The sequence below is a fragment of the Bufo gargarizans genome, chromosome 7 (genome assembly GCF_014858855.1).
Source record: "Bufo gargarizans isolate SCDJY-AF-19 chromosome 7, ASM1485885v1, whole genome shotgun sequence".
Taxonomy (NCBI): Eukaryota; Metazoa; Chordata; class Amphibia; order Anura; family Bufonidae; genus Bufo; species Bufo gargarizans.
The window spans coordinates 49,499,317-49,520,297 of record NC_058086.1 but is presented as its reverse complement, the minus strand read 5'-3'; the positions used below and the strand labels follow the sequence as shown (position 1 = coordinate 49,520,297).

The 20,981-nt window shown below is 44.0% G+C and overlaps 1 protein-coding gene across 4 annotated transcripts in view; it reads right to left on the bottom strand.

Annotated features, from left to right (window-relative positions):
* Positions 1–20,981, bottom strand: part of USP24 (ubiquitin specific peptidase 24) — a 78,541-nt gene that overhangs the window by 27,441 nt on the left and 30,119 nt on the right. For all 4 annotated transcript variants that reach the window (XM_044302243.1, XM_044302242.1, XM_044302239.1 and 1 more), the window contains exons 10-26: positions 14,819–14,977; positions 13,752–13,866; positions 13,509–13,612; positions 12,236–12,343; positions 11,401–11,496; positions 11,166–11,327; positions 10,480–10,587; positions 10,201–10,350; positions 9,399–9,530; positions 7,211–7,322; positions 6,666–6,742; positions 5,240–5,380; positions 4,831–4,884; positions 3,508–3,623; positions 2,432–2,498; positions 935–1,045; positions 139–237 (exon numbers count right to left, since the gene is read on the bottom strand). In XM_044302243.1, coding sequence (XP_044158178.1) covers positions 139–237; positions 935–1,045; positions 2,432–2,498; positions 3,508–3,623; positions 4,831–4,884; positions 5,240–5,380; positions 6,666–6,742; positions 7,211–7,322; positions 9,399–9,530; positions 10,201–10,350; positions 10,480–10,587; positions 11,166–11,327; positions 11,401–11,496; positions 12,236–12,343; positions 13,509–13,612; positions 13,752–13,866; positions 14,819–14,977 — 1,911 coding nt within the window. The remainder of the gene's footprint in view (positions 1–138; positions 238–934; positions 1,046–2,431; positions 2,499–3,507; positions 3,624–4,830; positions 4,885–5,239; positions 5,381–6,665; positions 6,743–7,210; positions 7,323–9,398; positions 9,531–10,200; positions 10,351–10,479; positions 10,588–11,165; positions 11,328–11,400; positions 11,497–12,235; positions 12,344–13,508; positions 13,613–13,751; positions 13,867–14,818; positions 14,978–20,981) is intronic.

Below are 20,981 nucleotides of genomic sequence, written 5' to 3'. Positions count from 1 at the left end.
CTGAATAAGGATTATAGTTATAGCCATCATCAGTGGCTCTCCAGCTATCTCTGGAGGAGGCAGATTGTGTATAAAGTATAACTCTTCCTAGAAGAGTAAGTGGACAATTCTGTGCACATATTCAGAGTCATTACTTACCAAACTCTCGTTCGCAAATATCTGCATATTTTCTATAGGACAGTTCAGATGCCTGGCTATCTTCCATCGGACGCTTCCGATCGTCTCATTGCTGTGGGCCTAATGTATAAATAACAAGTCGTCTCTGTTCACGCAGATCAAGAGAAAACTTTTTCCAATAAAGACATTTGCTGGGATAGGACTTGCAATATTTTTATATTTTTTATACTATATATTTTTTATACACAACAGTTTTCACTAGTATAGTAGCCTGGCTTTTTAATATAGAGTAGGCAAATGCAATCCTTACATTATACAGGTATTTTTTGCAGTTGTAGCTAGACGGTTATTGTCCCCAGCTGGACCCCTTGTAATCAGATCTATCAGGGAACCTTACACAACTGAGGTTTGGCTTAAAGGGGTTTCCCAACATAACTTATCACTTACCCTGTGGACAGGGGCTCTGTATCTGATTGGTAGGGACCTCCTCATAACAGGGGTTACCAAGTCCCCTACATTAATGGAGAGACGATAACGCATGCATGCTGCCACTCCATTCATCTCTATGACACTGCCAAAGATAGCCAAACAAAGTGTTCTGCTTCTCCTCGACAAAATTAAATAATGCAGCAGTGTGACACGTGTGGTCATCACTCCATTAACTTGGGAGACTCTGGGACCCCTCGTTCTCATGATCACTGGGGGTCTCAGTGGTCAGACTCCCATCAGATAATTATTCCATATCTACAGGATGGGGAAAAGCGACTATGGTGGAACAATCCCTTTCAGTGCATTAAATACAGGAGTGGACACTTACCTCTATGGTGAATGTATTTTTGGTAGATTCGTAAGTAAGGTTCAGCGTTAACAAATGTCCGTGAAAAGAAGCCCCGTGAGGTAGAATTGTTCTGGGAACAGAGTACAGATCCTGCAGGAAGAGAACACAAGTCAACACAAAGGCTGAGAGGGCGAGCTACGACTCTGGGAGAATCAGTCAGGCAATTCTATAATAGGGTCATGTGTGGCAGGAGAAAATCACAAAAAATGCTAAATCAAAAGCATTTGAAGCCCTGAGTATCTCTATACAGGAACCGGAGGTTTCACGTTGCGGTTTAAAGTAATCGAACTTAATTACATGCACTTTTACTGCTTTTTTTTTACTGCAGTTCATTATTATGTCATTTATTTTCCTGAATTTCATTTAACTGCAGAACCTCAAAGAAATATTGTTCAACACTGCATATATTTAAATGCAATTGAGTTTCCGATGAGAGTGCCGTTTCAAAAATTCGAGCCAATGTCAGAAAGGATATGCAGCGTCTAAAAAATTGCAACAACAGTGTAAAAACAACAGAATGATATGGAAATGGGACATACAGATACACTTTTGCATAATCTGGCTCACCAGGGTATTGTATGGGTGAAGTCTGTATGGTGAACATCATGAATGTTTAGTGCTTGAGCACCAAGAGGTCATGGGAGGATCTCTGGATGTGAGGTTTCAGCAATTTAAACACAGAAGCCCTCCTTTAACCTAATGTCTGCCAGTCACGAATTTCCAATCCTAATTAGGACAAGGTCCGAATGTGTTTAGTCAAACTCGCACCATTTTGCAAGTTCAGTCAGTTTTGTCTGCATTTTGATGTGTTTTTCACACGTGTGATAAAAAACTGAAGGTTTACAAACATCTCTTAGCAATCATCAGTGAAAAACGCATTGCATCCGCACTTGCTTCCGGATGCAATGCGTTTTTCACTGAAGCCCCATTCACTTCTATGGGTCCAGGGCAGAATATAGAACATGCTGTGTTTTTCACACAACGCAGAACTGATGCATGATAAAAAAAAAAAAAAAAAAAAAAAAAAAAACACTCATGTACACAGAGCCATTGAAATGAATGGATCAGGATTCAGTGCAGGTGCTATGCGTTCACGTCACGCATTGCACCCGCGTGGAAAACCTTGCTCGTGTGAAAGGGGCCTTAGATTGGAAAATCCATATACCTGTACAGCAAAGTCTATCCTGAATGGTGCAGTCTTAGGGTACTTTCACACTAGTGGCAAGAAACTGCGGCAGGCTGTTCCGGCGGGTGAACAGCCTGTCTGATCCGTGCTGCCGCTAGTGCACGCGTGCCCCCGGACTACCGCTCCGGCCCCATTGACTATAATGGGGGCGGGCTGGCGGCAGCACGGCAAACATGCCAAGAGGCGGCCGGATTAAAAGCGGGGGCGGGCTGGCAGCAGCACGGCAAACATGCCAAGAGGCGGCCGGATTAAAAGCGGGTGCGTTAATTTATTAAGTAGCAGATAATTACCTCTATAGTGATCACATAGCGCTCTGCCAGCAAAAGAAGCCTCTCGATTATGACTAGTTTAGTTGACCTGCAGGAAAGGACAATTTACAGATTTTATGTAGAGGACATTATGCATAACAATGAATCCCTTGTAGAGATGAGCAAATTGATTTGCTCATCAAACAGACCTCTTGAGTAGCAAAGGGCTGGCTCCGCTGATGACTAGGCTTCCCACTCTACTTGATTGAAAGGGCCAGACATCGTGCCTGGCCCTGTCAATCTTGCACCTGCGCAGTTGCTCTGAGTAGTAGTGCAAGCAGAAGTGTAGTGGCACACGCACAGTCGCCATCTGCACTGCTCCTGTAGCGGCAGCAGAGCCTCTACACCTTCACCATTACTCAAAGCAATGGTACAGGCGCAAAACTGGCAGGGCCAGTGAGACGTCCAACTCTGTCAATCAATGGCGAGCCTCTTGAGCAGCGGTGGACCAGCCCCTCGCTGCTCAAGAAGTCTGATGAATAAAGCGATGTTCAACCTAATTTAAGAGCAGAAAGCAAGCACTTGTTTGTCACAAAACGAATGTCTTTCAGAAAATCTGATTTTTTTTTTTATACATCTGCCTCTTTTTGTATCATTCTATTTCACTGCATCTAAAATGAAAGCAAGGTTGCAAATATTCTCTTTTAAAAATGTCCTATATTGTTGTGTCTCCAGCTGTTATGCAGACCCATGCCTCTCTGAGGTAACAAGAAACAAACCGTACGTCGTCTGATGGTGCAGTCATTATCCTTTCTATCTGTTCCCTATTTACTGCTAACATACCAAATGTATGTTAGGAAAACATAGGGAGAAAATTGAACACTGTATGACTGCAGATCAGACAAGACAGGGTTTGCTGCTCGTTACCATGGAGATGCCTAGCTGTAGTCACAAACTTCATTCAGTTTGTAATAAACAAGTGTATCTGTTCTTTGCCTACACATAGTTGACATAGCTACCCACGGGTATACTGTACTGCCTGAGCTGAGATAAGCTGCTGTCACAATGACCATAGAAAAGGGAACAGATGACACAAAACAGGAGAGGGAGATGCTCACCTGTACGGGGACTGAACAGAAGTGGCCACTGATGGCATAGCCGTGGCAGTCAGCATTTTTGTGGCTCTGGTGACTGCATGGGTTAGAGTGGGACCTCCAAGCGCAGAACTTGCGGCCTAAAGACCAGATGAGAAAAAAATAATGTAGAATTTTTATACATCAAAGCAACTAAATATTTGTTTCCATGGAGGCTTATCTACTGACCGTTTGCCTACTGCACAATGGCAACAATTAACCTGTTAAAGAAATCTGAAACATCTGATAATCTGGAATCTCACATGAAACCGGTGACCTATGCCTTACAGTACCATCATTTCTCTTCAAGTTCTCAGTATCATAACTGAGCAGACAGGTCAGTACCCAGAAGATCAGCACCAATTCCTGAAATACATTGTGCTCCTGGGGCCCCTACACTTTTCACTATGTAACTCTGTCTGCAATATTCCTCATCTCCCTACACCAGTGCTTCTCAAATAGTGGGGAGCGCCAGGCTCCGTAAAGGGGAGCTCGTTCAGGGCCGGCCTTTGGGGTGTGCGGGCTGGGCGCCGGGCGGCCGACAGCTCGCAGTGTAATATGCGGCAGGGAGATGAGCGCTTCCATTGTGGAAGAGCTCATCTCCCTTCCTCTGATCAGAGGCCGGCGCAGGCGCTGGACGCGATGTACGGAGCGGGGGCCGGGGGAGGAGGAGCTGGGGGCCGGCAATAGCTGTGGGGCGGTGCGGTCACTGTACTATAGCCCCGCCCCACCGCTCCCTCCGGTATACTAATATAAAATGTATTATTGAATTAAAAGTTATTAAACATGCCCCCCTCACTCCTAATAGTACCGTATATCCGAATTTCTTCTGTATAATGCCGGCAGGTAGGCCGGGCAGCCGGCGCGTCCCTCAGTGATGTCACGTGCCTGCGCCACCTGCTTTATGAATGAAGCATTATACAGAAGAAATTCGGATATACGGTACTATTAGGAGTGAGGGAGGCATGTTTAATAACTTTAAACGGCGGCGGGCACACGGAATCTGTGGATGGCACATATATAACAGTGCCAGCCACAGATCCCCCCCATAAGTGTCCGTCATCCACAGATCCCACCATACTATTTACAGTCGCGCGGGGGGCGCGAAATGTTTTCTTCTTCCTAGGGGGGGCATGACAGAAAATATTTGAGAAGCACTGCCCTACACCCATCCTAACCTCAACACGACTAAGCTCAGCCCCCTCAAAACATCCCACACTGATTTCCTGAAATACTCCATGCTGCAGCGATACCAATTATCTGAATGCCTACTCCTTTTAAAATAGTCAATACAAAGCAGATTCTTACCTCTAACCGTGTGTAGCAATCAGCAATAAATTTCTTGTGCAAAGAAACAGAATCCTGCAAAATAAAATGACAATGTATTTCCATCTCTCAGGGTTACCCGTACATTTTAGGCTCATACCACTGCTAGTTATTTCCATTAGAGGAGCAGAACAACGAAAGTAACGGAAGTGCTGATTCGGAACATAACACAAACAGAGCAGAACAGACCCCATTGGTTACAATGGGTATGTTCAGTTTCCAATTGGGAACCAGTTTTTTCACCGGACATTAAAAAACATAAAAAAAAAATGCATGCAGGATTTGTGTGTTTGGTCTTTTTCGACAGAATCTGCAATGGAGGCCTGAACAGAGCCTCCAACGCAGATGTGAATAGGCCCTCATATTCATCCACAAAACATGCAGCCCTCACTTTCTTCAGCCTGGGATTAAGACTGATGTAGCTGTAGTTGATTATCAGCTGTATCGCTTCATTGGCGATCTCTTCGTCAGGAGATTCCACCGCAACTTTCCAAATAAAATCCATGCCGATCAGTTCCAGCTTCTCAACGTGCTGCCAAAAGAGCATGAAAAGGATGGAGTGAATTAAAGGGATGTGGACCGTGAAAAATCAAAAACAGAGGAAAAGGGCATATGTCTAGTATATTCAGATTGACCCCCTCCCCATAATAGCTATTACTAAAGTTGGGGCACACATTTCTGGCCATATGCCCTTTGGAATCCCTCTATTTTAAAGAGGACCTTTCACTACTCTACAAACTAAAAACTAACTAGATCAGTGGGCAGAGTGGCGCCTAGGGGTCCCCCTGCACTTACTAGCATGCCTGGGCGCCGCTCCGTTCGCCCGGTATAGGCTCCGGTGTCTGCGCTCCCTCTGACTGATTTTTTTGTAGGAGGCGTGTCCCTTGCTGCACTGCTGGCCAATCGCAGCGCACAGCTCATAGCCAGGCTATGAGCTGTGCGCTGCAATTGGCCAGCAGTGCAGCAAGGGACACGCCTCCTACAAGAAATCAGTCAGAGGGAGCGCAGACACCGGAGCCTATACCGGGCGAACGGAGTGGCGCCCAGGCATGCTAGTAAGTGCAGGGGGACCCCTGGGCACCGCTCTGCCCACTGATCTAGTTAGTTTTTAGTTTTTAGAGTAGTGAAAGGTCCTCTTTAAGGTAAATCCACACCTGTCAGTTTTCCTGCAGATTATTTCCACAAAAAACAGAAAATAAATAAATAATAAATAAAAAAAGAAAATCCTCAGAGGTTGAACTGACAAATGGACACCTATCTAAAGGGGTTGTCTCATCATTTTAGACAACTCCTTTTAAAATGAAGGGGCCATGGAAATCAGCCGATTCTGAGTCTTTCTCCCAGCCAAGCAATTCCACTGCAGTGGAGGAAATGAAGTATTACATGGCAGCCATTCAGAAGTAACACAAAGACTGATTACTCCAGCACGGTAGCTGCTCTCATAGTATCCCTCGTTGAGACAGGACTATTCTAAGCTAGGGACTGTCAACTATGACACTTAACAGGGGTTGTCTTAACGAGACAAGCCATTTATTGGTATCTGTTAATCTAGCATTTATGTTTCTCCCATATTAACAAGAATCTCACAGGTTGTATGTGAATGCATCAGATCCTTTTGTTTTCTGTTAGATAAGCGGTGCCATAAGTGCCTGGCATCCACTGACATCTCCCTTTTCAAACAGGGACTTGAGTACATCTGAGAGTCAGGAGTATGAGATTTCTGTATCTACTGCTTGTGGGTGAAATGACCTATGCACAATCACAAACCAGGCAGATGCAATAAAAGGTAGAGTATCCCAGCTTTCAGGAGCGCTCACCAGCTGCGTGCCTTGCCGCTTCAACCGATGATCGCAAAGATTGACGTTCTCAAAGAATGTCTTAAACAAACTGAAACCTGCAAGACATACACAAGGACAGCTGTGTGAACAGACATAACATTTTGTTGCAAGGGCATAGAATTACATCACTTGCATGTGCTGTCACTTTAAAATCAGTGGGGGTCCAACCTCTGGGACAGCCACTGCTTTGGAGCTGTATCCCCTCTTAAGTTTCTCTGCACAGGGGCACTCGGCAACCCAACTGTGCAAGAAACTGAAGAACATCCCTATTCATGAGAATGGGGCCGACTGCAGTTCATTGCACTACCACGTGAGACAGGAGCGCTATTCTGCATGGGAATTTAGAAGCGCACACATTGCTAAACTAGTGCTGCGTTCTCTTCATTCTTAAGATCAGTGATGGGTCTGACCTCTGGTGATATCACATCTATACAATGAATAAAAAAATAGTATAACATTTGCAATACTACCACCCCCCACCCTTCCACAAAGACTGGCTCTAGGACCCCCGTAATTTCTCATACCATTCATTGTGATTTCGTAAGACTCCAATTTCAGAATTTTCTCCTTAAAAAGCTGCTGCTGGACGTCGCTCTCGAGGTCGTGCTGCCCCTTAGTAAACCACTCAAAACACATCTGGAACAAAGAATCATCTGCATTAAAGGAGTTTTCCTCAGGACAGGTCATCAATATCTAGTGGGTAGTAATCAGACCCCCGTCACCCCTGCTGATCAGGCCATGGTGCTCTAGCGAGAGCTGCAGCCCCTCACAGCACATTGTATAGCGGCTGTGCTTGTTATTGTCCAGACCCATTCCTTTGAATGCACTCGCCACTTGTGCAAAACACAATGCTCCCTTATTGAGGTTAAAAGTCCATACAGGTCAGATATGTTGGCGACCTTACAAGCAATCGCCTGTTTGTAATGTAGCCCACATACCTGACCTGTATGGACTTTTAACCTCAATAAAGGAGCAGTGTGTTTTGCACAAGTGGTGAGTGCAGCTACTGTTTTCCTGCCTTGGAATTCTATATGAGTGTTTTGGCTGACCTCCACCAGCGAGCGCAGCCACTCCGCTAAAAGCGGTGAGAACCGGCAAGTGCAGTCTCCGATTTATTCTTCTGAATTTAAGAAGACAAGCTGTCGCAACAATTGTGGTCGTGGGCTAGTATGTACATTTAGCACTTTAAGTGCACAGGGGTTTATGGCTCTGTCTTACAGCAGGGGTGTGGAAATCGTATCGCTCGACCCCTGGGACATGCAGTACCGGGCGCCGGGCAGGTAGTTTGTTCAGTAGCTTAGCTCTGCTGCGGGCAAGTAACAGGGCTGAGATGGCTTTGTTTACCGGAGCAGTGGATCGTCGACGAGCTGGGGGCATGGAGCAGCAGTGAACGAGCAGTGGGCGTAGAGCAGTGACGCAGCCGCGGTGACAGAGAGCCGTTACAGAGCCAGGGGCATTGATAGAACTCTCAACTCTGCCAGCATCCCTCAGAGGACCCCCTTTCTGCAGGTGTTGTCAAACTGGGAAGGTGAGGGGGGTCCTTTCCATGCCACATTAGCAGCTAATTTGCCTAAACCACCTAGAGGTATGGATAGTAATGTGCTAAGAGCAAGAGTGTGCACTAAACTAATTGCTGTGATCACATTAAGGCCTCGTTCACACCAGGCAGTACGTTCCGGCCCGATTCTGTCCAGAATGCACTGCACCGCGGCTGGCTAACTATATTGTGGGGCAGGAGGGGGCGTAGTGGTCTGTTGAAGTGATTGGCACCATAACCATGCCCAACGGCTGCAATGCGATCGCTGCACAGGATCGCAAGGCACATTATTGCCTGCGGTCCAGGCCAAACAAAATGCTGCATATAGCATTTTGACCGGACCTCAGGCATAATTGTGCCTTGCGATCCCGTGCATCCGATCACCTGCAGCTGTGGCTACGGTGCCATTCACTTCAATGGATTGTCACGCCCCCTCCTGCACCACAACATAGTGAGCCGGCAGCGATGTAGTGCATTCTGGACAGAATCATCTGGTGTGAACTTAGAGTCATTTCACACCACAAAGACTGGAATGCCAGCCAGCCGCCTCCCTGCATAAGGAAGCGTGGCGGTGCATTGAAATATGGTTTTGATTTAATTTTTATTTATTTTTATCAGGACAAGTAGATTGTCATGAGGAACAAGTAGATCGAGCCCTCGCTTTAGTCCTTCGACAAGTAATTTAAAAAAAATAATGTCCACACCCCTGTACAGTCTCAATAACATCCTAATAACCTGTGCTGATTGGGATGGACCATCCCAGGGCCAGTGGTAAACACTGTGGGAGTCATTCATTATCCTGAAATCTGCCTATTTTAAGAGTATTTCAGGCGCAGATTGCAGCACAACGGTTAGTTGCGCCACAATCTGTGACTTTTCCCTGCTCGCACCAGGTCTAAAAAAGTGGACGTGGGAATGGGATGGGCTGGTGGGCCATCTCATTCTTCATTTTCTACACCTATTTTAGGCATAGAAAATGGTCTAAATGTAAGCCAGCTAGAAAGCTGCCTTACATTTAGACTGGCGCTGGATGCGCAAAGTTATGTAGAGGCCTGCGCCTCTTCATTACTTTGGAGGATCCACCGGCAGATATAGGGGTTCTTAAGACCAGCGTCTAAAACGCTGGTCTTATAAATGACCCGCGGTGATTCTAAGATGCAGTCTCTATGACATACTTCCCGGTCCAGTTCGCAGACGTCGTGTCCGGTCACCAGACATTCCCAGATCTCTTTGGCACGACTCCAGCCGAGGTACAAGGTGGCTTCTTGAAGGAAAAATGCCAGGAATTTCAGATGTGCCTCCAAATACTGAAAGAGTTAATAATTAGGGTATTATTTTTTAACACTTGACCTATTGACCCACAATATTAAATATTTCCTGAACTGCAGGTATATTAAGGCTCCATTTAGACATCCGTAGAATGGGTCCGCATCCATTCCGCAATTATCCGGAACGGGTGCGGACTCATTCATTCTCTATGGGGCCGGAAGAGATGCGGAGAGCACACTATGTGCTCAACACATCCGCATTTCCGGAGCACGGCCCCGATCTTCCGGTCCGCAAGATAATAGAGCATGTCCTATTCTTGTCCGCAATTGCGGACAAGAATAGGCATTACTATGGGGATGCCGGCCGGGTGTATTGCAGATCCGCAATGCACTATGGACGTTTGAATGGAGCCCAATTAGGATATGGTCAAACAAAAATCCTGTATATTTTTCACACTAAATGCAGGGGTTTAGAGAACCCTGAAAAACACAACACTGCATTGTCTAATTTAAGTCCTACCACTAGCTTGCAGATACTGTACTGTGTCTGGCTCTGTTCTGTAGCCCAGTAGTTTGACTGGACGGTCATTCATGCTGCTCAGATTCCTGCTTACACAGCAGCACATCTACTGGGGATATCTGGGCTCTCCAAAAGAACATCAAACTAAACACTGTTTTTCCCTGTAGCAAGACATTCAATGTCAGATACCTCCCGATAAGTGTATCTGCCGTCAACCATAGAGGATCCAACCAGCCCACCAGGACCAACAGTGGATACCGCCAATCGATGGCACGCCACCAAGCTTGCCGTCACCAATTTGACAATTTCGAAGTTCTTTTTTAGGTCCTGAATGATGTTCTGGGAAGTGGAAAAGGAAAATGAATGCACATCTCAAAACCAAATACATGCAAATTTAATAGCTTATTCAAAGCTTTACATAAAAGATAAGGTATGCATCGTAATCATAAGGCCCCACAAAGACTTCACCTTGTCCTGCTTCTGATAGGTCTGCTTGTTAAACGAGCGAGTGATCTCGTGGAGCTGACGTAAGGCGGGCACCACCCATACCACCTGTGGGTTGTTGTGCTGAGAGGACTGAAATTGGAAAGAATAAAATTGTTACGAAATACTTGATCATGTTACCTGGCCACACAGAGGAAATCCCATCGAGCTCTGCATGGGCTACCAAATATCTAATGGGTATAAGTTTAAACTTTCCAGTCTCCTGTACAGTAAGCATGCATGCCCAGCCAATATGAGAATGCATGTTTATGAGGGTGGATATCAGTCAGCTCATTTCAAATAAGTCTGGCTAAATTAAAGAAGTTATTGCAAATGGACAACTGTTTCCCATATTCCCTTTTAAAAGGGTTATCCTGGATTAAAAAAATGTTGACTTTATCCTTAGGATAGGCCATCTATATCAGAATGGTAGAGTCTGATCATTAGCATTGCCGCCTATCAACTGTTTGAAGAGGCCACCGTGCTCGGATGAGTGCTGCAGCCTGTTCATACTGTACCAAGAACAGCGCCATACATTGTATAATGGCTGTGCCTGGTATTGCAGCTCATCCCCATTTATTTGAACAGGACTGAACTTCACGAAGGCCATTCAGCAGCCTGATGTGCAGATCAGCTTAATCCACCCACAACTCCATCCCAATCACACTCACCTTTTTAATGTCTTCTATGCACTTTATGATGTAACTCCTCTTAACGGTCTCTTTGACTGCATAGGCGTCACTGAGGATTGCAAGGTGCTCCTCTAAGGCTGGTTGGATTAAGTTAGATGGCAGAGTGGGCAGGTGGGCAAGATCCCATAAGACTTCTAAGACCTGTAACAATGACAGAAAGTGAGTTGTGTGGCAGCCAAGGATAGGAGGCCTTTTATTATATCTGGATGGTCACCTTTCCGGTGGTGGTCTCATTACGAGCTTCTCTCCCGATACGGCCTATGAGGCTCAATAATTTCTGCCGAACCCTGTCAGACTCTGTCTCCCAGCTCTGGGAAGAGGAAAAATCAATGGTCACCACATGAATAGAAAACACTTTATAAAGGGAGAGTGAACAGTAGGAGCAAAACAGAAAATACAATAGACTTGCACAGAATTTGTGGAGTAATTGCTATGTGCAAAAATGTATACCATGTATGTGCCGCAAGTTTCTTCCCCTATGGCAGTGATGGCGAACCTATGGCACGGGTGCCAGAGGCAGCACTCAGAGCCCTCTCTGTGGGCACCAGCACCCTGGAGAAAGTCTATGGTGTACCAATATGCCTTAGACTTTTCCTGCCATTCATCAGTGCAGGACATGCTATGAACAGCACAGGCAGCGCATTGAATGTAGGCAGGTTATTATAGCTAAATGATAAAGTACATGGAAGATATATGATATTGGTGTTCAGGTTAAATTGCTGTGTTGGCACTTTGCGATAAATAAGTGGGTTTTGGGTAGCAGTTTAGGCACTCGGTCTCTAAGAGGTTCACCATCACTGCCCTATGGGAATACATTATGTTTTGCCATTGGACGCTCTTTCAGACTAATTGTCATCTCATGGCCATGTACAAGTATTGCCAAATAACAGCAGTTCTCTGCCTTATCTTCTAAACTGTGCAAATTACCATTCTTAAAATCGAAAATCAGCAAAATTTGCCATAAATGCAGTGACAGGTGTCATGTGTACTACGCTAGCACAGACAATGGTGTAGCGGCTGCAATGCAGGTGCTGAACAAGCGACATTACCTTCTGGATAAGCACAAAAAGGTGGTTGAGCTGGTCCGAACTGAACTTTACTGCTGCAGCAGCAATGATGGTGTGGATATTCTCGATCACAGTGGATGACTGCCCTGACTGGCCAAAGAGGAAAGTGAAAAATACTTTGATTAGCACCAAAAGAAAATATAAAAACCATGAACAAAAAACAAAAAAAAAAAACAACACAGAACCTATTTTCATTTTGCATGGCTTTGCAACTCAACTTCATTGAAATGAAAGGGGGTGAGCTGCAATACCACACGAAACCTGTCAGCTTTTGTATATTTGATATAGAGTTTTAAATTACCACCCCCAGAAATTAAGTTACCAGCTTACTAACCCTCCTCCTCTGTTCCGGCACCGCTGCTCCAGTGCTGCCTGCTCAGCATCCTTCTTTAGAGCATTTTCATACCTGACTACGCATGATCCCAGCAGCTAATCGCTGGCCACTGCCGCCATATCTGTTGTCAGAAACATGACTGCAGAGACACTGGTGTTGCAGCAACAACATCACTGCTGTGATTGTGATTAGTGGCTGGCTGCAGCGATCTCATGGGGTAGTCATTGCCATTGCTGTAGTGCTTGATAGAATGAACAGCAGGCAGCACTGGAGCAGCAGCACTGGAAATGAAGGGGAGCATAAAGGTAAGAAAGTTATAACAACCCCTGCTGTTATCTACATTTTTTTAAGTCGTGGATACCCATTTTAAATTATAGCATTCCGTCTGTCTGCAGCCAACACTAGAGGGCGCTTCTTGAAGACAGACTTCTTATTAGGCTGCATAAGTCTTATGTAGTAAGCTCCCCCTAGTGGTGGCTGTCAGATGCAAAAATTATATTTATGTCTATACAGGGGATCTGGCGCTGTGTACCAGAAAATATAAAAATGTTAGGATATTCTGATAATCCAAGATTAGAGCAGTTTCGATCATGATTACTGGGAGAGAGCAGGTTGTACTTCAGAAGTGTTGATGTTCCCTGTACACCTCCCATGACCACTGCCATCTACTCAATGGCCTCAGCAGGGACATGTACATGTATGGAATGTGAAGCGTTCTTGTGCAGTTTGTGCACACGTCATTGCTGGCACCATTGATTGGCCAGCTGCAGTCACAAAAAAGTGTCACCATCTCTGGCACACTAAACGGTAACAGGCCCGTTAGAGGGGAAGTCTTTATTTTCATTGTCCTAGAACCTGTCCAGGCCCAGTCTCATTTTTATGGGTTTTTAGACAACTCCTTTACTTAAATCTAGAACATACCTGAATCTTCCAGATTTTGGAAAGTTCATCCAAGGACAATTTACTGCCCAGCAGTTCAATGATTCCCTTGATACGGTCACAGTACTGCGCTTGGTCAATGTTACCTGATGCAAGAGATAAGACGGTGATATCATCACTGAGGATGCAGCAGATGTGCAGAACCCGTCACACATGTTCATTAACTGTCAGAGCCCAATGAGCATCACGAAGCAGCGCATGTAACCGAGAACATAAGATACACACCTTCCAGTGCTATTGAAAGGACAGAATTTTCTACAAGCCAGTCTAGAAGTCGGTCTGTATCTATGGCGTTCTTCACAGATTTTGATAAAGTGCTGTCTTCTATCAATTTGGTTACCTTAAAAAAGTCAATTGTATCAAAAATGTATCAAATGTATAAACAAAGAAAACAAAATGGTAAGAAATAGAAAATATGTCCTTTAAAGTCCATCATGAACCTCAGCAGTCGGTCTCACACTATTTTTAGCTTGGGAACCCCTAGATCCCTTTAACCTTTTCAAATTTTAAAAGATTTTATGCTTCAAATTATTACTATTTTTAAGATCTCTGCTTGCTGTCAGGAGAATCTGGAGATACTTGTTCACATTAAGAGCGTGTAAACTCTTCCTTATTTAGACTAGGTTAACATCTGCTGCTGAGGTCCCAGTAGGATCCTTTGTCCCAGATTTTGGTAAAACAAACAAAAAACTATGCATCACTAGTAGCGATGATCAAATTTCTGTTTTCAAGTTCGACGTACAAGGTTCGGGTTATGTAAGAATTCCGTCATGGATTCTGCTACCACGGACCATATGTTATGGTCCATGGTAACGGAATCCAGAACGGAATTCTTAGATATCCCAAACCTTGTACGCCAAACTTGAAAACAGAAGTTCGCTCAACACTAATCACTACTGGAAGAATCGCACAAACTGTATTGGAAACCCAACAGATCCCATTATAGGCAACGAGATCATGAGGCGCCATTGGTACTCGCCATATCCTGCATTCGGCACTTCTGTTCCTATTCTAGAAAAGAGGAAATGGAACAGCGCCGCTGATGTGAACCTAGACTTAGTTTCACTGACACAACTTACAGGGTTGTTACAATGTATCAGTGTAGGTTAGAACGATCAGCCTCAAGTCGAAGCTGCGGACTGCGTTCACTGATACAATGCAACAAATCATCAGCTGTGCAAGCAGGGCTCTGTCAAGTTTTTAGAGCAAGAATGTTGTCATGAAAGAAATAGAAAGTCAATAACCTTTTTATTTTACATAATAGAAATTGGTTCATGTGGGGGTTCACTTACTTCTTTAAGAGAATTCATTTTTGCGCTGAAGTGAGGAGATTTGAGCATTCGGAGTAGGATGTCCAGCCTGAGGTCGTCCACAACATTCACCAGGTCTGGCTGGAAACGCATGCACAGTAATTTGATGGCAGAGAGGAGCTCGGGGATACTGACCAGCCTCTGTGAGAGGAGGGAGAGACAAGTGTTATGTTACACAATTACCTCCAATATTTTTAAAAAATCCCTGTAAATATTAAACCTCGAGTCGCCCTCTGCAGTCCGATTTTGGGATGACAACTAATAAGGCATCATTATAGCTCCCACAAGGGTTATCACCCAGCTTTCCCAGAACCCTGGAACCATATGTGAGAGGAGGAGGATGCACTACACAACTAAACATAGCTGCAAATCACCCCAGCAATGCACACAGCTAAAAAGGAATTGGAAATCCCCATTTAATTATGATCAAAATTTGTAATGTTACATTAGGAGCTAAAGCAAAAGTAAACACAACAGCACTCTGCACATTACATTAGGAGCTGTGTGAATGAAAACTACAGTCCCCAAAATTCAAACTATTGTGAACATTTCCAAATAATGATCTGAAGGCACAAAGGTGACCTACAATGATGGGGATTACCAAATGTTTCCACCAAGTATCATACTGAGAATTACAGGGGATTTCCAGATTCCATGTACATGATGCTAATATAGCCTCACACATTTAGTGTTTTGATTCCTCACCATTTCACAGATCTCTGTGTAGGCAATAGCTAAACATAAATCTCCTGTCCTGATACCTACAGTGATCCACTGTAACAACTCATCAGCTGTGGAAGCCACTGTAGGTCATGATGGGCTTTCAGACGCTGAATGTAAATAAGAAATGTTTCCTCATTCTCCAACATCAAGCAGAGATATTGCAAATGGAGAGGAAGTGACACACAAACATCTATAAGTTAGCAGAACTTTCCACTAAATACATTAACACTCATGTCAACCTTCAAAACTATTTCTTTAATTGTCCCAAAGCACCTAAAATTAAAAATGGTCTTAAATCAAAACATTCCTACAGTTTTTTCCCTACAGCTCCTATGCAGACCCATGCATCTCCATGGTAACAGACAGCAAACTCTTTGTAGTCTGATCCTGCAGCCATACTCTTCTATTTTCCCCTCTACTTTATGCTAAAATGAATTTCAAGACAGATGAAAAGGAACATGCCCCTGGGATTTGATTGCACAGAATTTGTCCTCTGTGACCATGCACAGCTATGCACACAAGCTGAATACACAAAATAACAGTTTATCAAGATGTATTGCAAAGGTGGTAAATTTTTTGCCTAATTTGTCATGGTCTTTAACCCGTAGAGGACGCGCAGATGTCCGTGACTTAAGGAACAGCGTGCACATGTACGGCGCTGTAATCGGGCGGGTGCAGGAGACGCGCCCGCCCAATCCGCGGCAGGGGTCCGGCAGTCACTGATAGCTGGACCACTGCTGCATGCGCCGGCATCGGTCAAATCACCGATGCCGGCACATTAACCCTTGATGTGCCGCAGTCAGCACTGACCGCGGCACGTGCGATGTCCGTGCAGGGATCGGAGCTTCCATCGGGTCTCCGTGCTGCTGTGACGGGTACTGGAAGGCAGCCCAATGCCTTCCGGGAGAGCCTGCGAGATCCAGCCCCCTGTATTACAGTGTGTAATACACTTACAGCCAATGCTTTACAATACAGAAGTATTGTGATGCTTTCTAAAGGGGCTCAGAACCCCAAAAGTTGAAGTCCCAGAGTGGGACAAAAAATTAAGTGTAAAAAAAGTTTAAAAAAATAAATAAAGTTTTACAAACCAAAAATAAAGACTGTGCCAAAACAGCTATTTTTTGTTACAATCTCAGAATGGCCTGGATAAGTAAAAGTGTTTTAAAGTTATCACCACATAAAGTGACACATGTAAGATTTGCAAAAAATGGCCTGGTCCTTAACCCCTTAAGGACACAGCCTTTTTACACCTTACGACCAGGCCATTTTTTGCAAATCTGACCAGAGTCACTTTAAGTGCTGATAACTTTAAAACGCTTTGACTTATCCAGGCCGTTCTGAGATTGTTTTTTTGTCACATATTGTACTTCATGACACTGGTAAAATGAAGTAAAAAAAAATATTTTTTTTGCACCAAAAAATACCTAATTTAACAAAAATTTGGAAAAATTTGTAAATTTCAAAGTTTCAGTTTCTCTACTTTTGTAATACATAGTAATACCCCTAAAAATTGTGATGCCTTTACATTCCCCATATGTCTACTTCATGTTTGAATTATTTTGGGAATGATATTTTATTTTTTGGGGATGTTACAAGGCTTAGAAGTTTAGAAGCAAATCTTGAAATTTTTCGGAAATTTACAAAAACCAAATTTTTAGGGACCACTACAGCTCTGAAGTCACTTTGCGAGGCTTACATAATAGAAACCACCCAAAAATGACCCCATTCTATAAACTACACCCCTCAAGGTATTCAAAACTGATTTTACAAACTTCGTTAACCCTTTAGGTGTTGCACAAGAGTTATTGGCAAATGGGGATGAAATTTGAGAATTTCATTTTTTTGGCTAATTTTCCATTTTAACCCATTTTTTCCACTAACAAAGCAAGGGTTAACAGCCAAACAAGACTGTATCTTTATTGCCCTGACTCTGCCGTTTACAGAAACACCCTATATGTGGCAGTAAACTACTGTACGGCCACACAGCGGGGCGTAGAGTGAAAGGTGCGCCGTATGGTTTTTGGAAGGCAGATTTTGCTGGACTGTTTTTTTGACACCATGTCCCATTTGAAGCCCCCTGATGCACCCCTAGAGTAGAAACTCCATAAAAGTGACCCCATCTAAGAAACTACACCCCTCAAGGTATTCAAAACTGATTTTACAAACTTCATTAACCCTTTAGGTGTTGCACAAGAGTTATTGGCAAATGGGGATGAAATTTGAGAATTTCATTTTTTTGCCTAATTTTCCATTTTAACCAATTTTTTTCCACTAAAAAAGCAAGGGTTAACAGCCAAACAAGACTGTATCTTTATTGCCCTGACTCTGCAGTTTACAGAAACACCCCATATGTGGCCGTAAACTACTGTACGGCCACACAGCGGGGCGTAGAGTGAGAGGTGCGCCATATGGTTTTTGGAAGGCAGGTTTTGCTGGACAGTTTTTTTGACACCATGTCCCATTTGAAGCCCCCCTGATGCAACCCTAGAGTAGAAACTCCATAAAAGTGACCCCATCTAAGAAACTACACCCCTCAAGGTATTCAAAACTGATTTTACAAAGTTTGTTAACCCTTTAGGTGTTGCACAAGATTTAATGGAAAATAGAGATACAATTTCAAAATTTCACTTTTTGGGCAGATTTTCCATTTTAATATTTTTTTTCCAGTTACAAAGCAAGGGTTAACAGCAAAACAAAACTCATAATTTATGGCCCTGATTCTGTAGTTTACAGAAACACCCCATATGTGGTCGTAAACTGCTGTACGGGCACACGGCAGGGCGCAGAAGGAAAGGAATGCCATACGGTTTTTGGAAGGCAGATTTTGCTGGACTGTTTTTTTTACACCATGTCCCATTTGAAGCCCCCTGATGCAACCCTAGAGTAGAAACTCCATAAAAGTGACCCCATCTAAGAAACTACACCCCTCAAGGTATTCAAAACTGATTTTACAAAGTTTGTTAACCCTTTAGGTGTTGCACAAGATTTAATGGAAAATAGAGATACAATTTCAAAATTTCACTTTTCTGGCAGATTTTCCATTTTAATATTTTTTTTCCAGTTACAAAGCAAGGGTTAACAGCAAAACAAAACTCATTATTTATGGCCCTGATTCTGTAGTTTACAGAAACACCCCATATGTGGTCGTAAACTGCTGTACGGGCACACGGCAGGGTGCAGAAGGAAAGGAATGCCATACGTTTTTTGGAAGGCAGATTTTGCTGGACTGGTTTTATTGACACCATGTCCCATTTGAAGCCCCCCTGATGCACCCCTAGAGTAGAAACTCCAAAAAAGTGACCCCATTTTAGAAACTACGGGATAAGGTGGCAGTTTTGTTGGTACTAGTTTAGGGTACATATGATTTTTGGTTGCTCTATATTACACTTTTTGTGCGGCAAGGTAACAAGAAATAGCTTTTTTGGCACCGTTTTTTTTTTTTGTTATTTACAACATTCATCTGACCGGTTAGATCATGTGGTAATTTTATAGAGCAGGTTGTCACGGATGCGGCGATACCTAATATGTATACAATTTTTTTTATTTATGTAAGTTTTACACAATGAATTAATTTTTAAAACAAAAAAAAGTTTTAGTGTCTCCATAGTCTAAGAGCCATAGTTTTTTCAGTTTTTGGGCGATTATCTCAAGTAGGGTCTCATTTTTTGCGGGATGAGATTACGGTTTTATTGGCACTATTTTGGGGTGCATATGACTTTTTGATCGCTTGCTGTTACACTTTTTGTGAAGTAAGATGACAAAAAATAGCTTTTTTTACACCGTGTTTTTTTTTTTTTTTTTACGGTGGTCACCTGAGGGGTTAGATCATGTGATATTTTTATAGAGCCGGTCGATACGGACGCGGCGATACCTAATATGTATACTTTTTTTTATTTATGTAAGTTTTACACAATGATTTCATTTTTGAAACAAAAAAAATCATGTTTTAGTGTTTCCATAGTCTAAGAGCCATAGTTTTTTCAGTTTTGGGGCGATTATCTTGGGTAGGGTATGATTTTTGCGGGATGAGATGACGGTTTGATTGTTACAATTTTGGAGTACATACAACTTTTTTGATCACTTTTATTAACTTTTTTGGGAAGAAAGGTGGGCAAAATTTCAATTTCATCATAGTTTTTAATTTTTTATTTTTATGGCGTTCACCGTTTGGGTAAAGTAACATGACCGTTTTATAGATCAGGTCGTTACGGACGCGGCGATACCAAACATGTGTAGGGAATTTAATTTTTTTTATTTTTAATCAGTGATAAATGTGTTTTTTGATTTTTACTTTATTTTCACTTTTTTTCACTTTCTTTTTGACCCAGACCCACTTGGTTCTTGAAGATCCAGTGGGTCTGATGTCTGTATAATACAGTACAGTACAATATATAGTACTTTACTGTATTTTACACTTTGTCTGAACAGATCTATGCCTTTCAGCACAGATCTGTTCAGCACCATGGACAGCAGGACGCCTGAGAGGCGTCCTGTTGCCATGGGAACCTTCCCCGTCTGCTCAGTAGTGGCCAGAACTGCGCAGACGGGGAAGGGTAAGGACGGGGCTCTGGGGGGGCTGCCTGGGAGCTCTCTCCCTCTCCATTCGGGGGGCTGCAAAGGCACAGCAGCCCCCCGATGGGAGAGGGAGGGAGCTCCCTGCGCTGTTAACCTTTTCCATACAGCGGTCCGTACGGACCGCGGTATGGAAAGGGTTAAACGGCTGACATCGCAGCACAGATGTCAGCCGTTTATACCAGGGTGCCAGCAATGTGCTGGCACCCTGGTATACCCACTAGAAACCAACGATTATTCAAGGGGAGGCGGGCGGGGGATCTCGATCCCGCCTATCGCACCGCCCGCCTCCCGCACCGCCCGCACCGCCCGCAACCCTCCCCCTGCACCTCCCACCGTGCTCAAATAACTCAGGGGTGCAGGGGGGAGGGATGCAGGAACATTTTTGGAATCCTAAAGTTTCTGATCCCCGCGGTCAGGGACCGCGGGGATCAGAAACTGCAGAAATCGCAGCAAACCGCAGGTCTGAATTGACCTGCGGTTTGCCGCGATCGCCGACATGGGGGGGTCACGGGACCCCCCCGCGCATTTAGCCTAGGTGCCTGCTCAATGATTTGAGCAGGCACCGGGTTCCGATCACTGCCAGCCGCACGGCAGTGATCAGAAATACACAGGGTGTACATGTACGCCCTGTGTCCTTAAGTACCAGGGCACAAGGGCGTACCTGTACGCCCTATGTCCTTAAGAGGTTAAAGGGACACTGACAGGCCCAACAAGCATATTTAGGTATCTATATGACAGTACAGGTCTTATAAGGGGTATTCAAATCATCTAAGTCCCCCCTGTCCACATTCTAAATACAGTAAACTGAAGTTTTATAACTTGCTTGAACAGTCTTCAATCTGCCCAA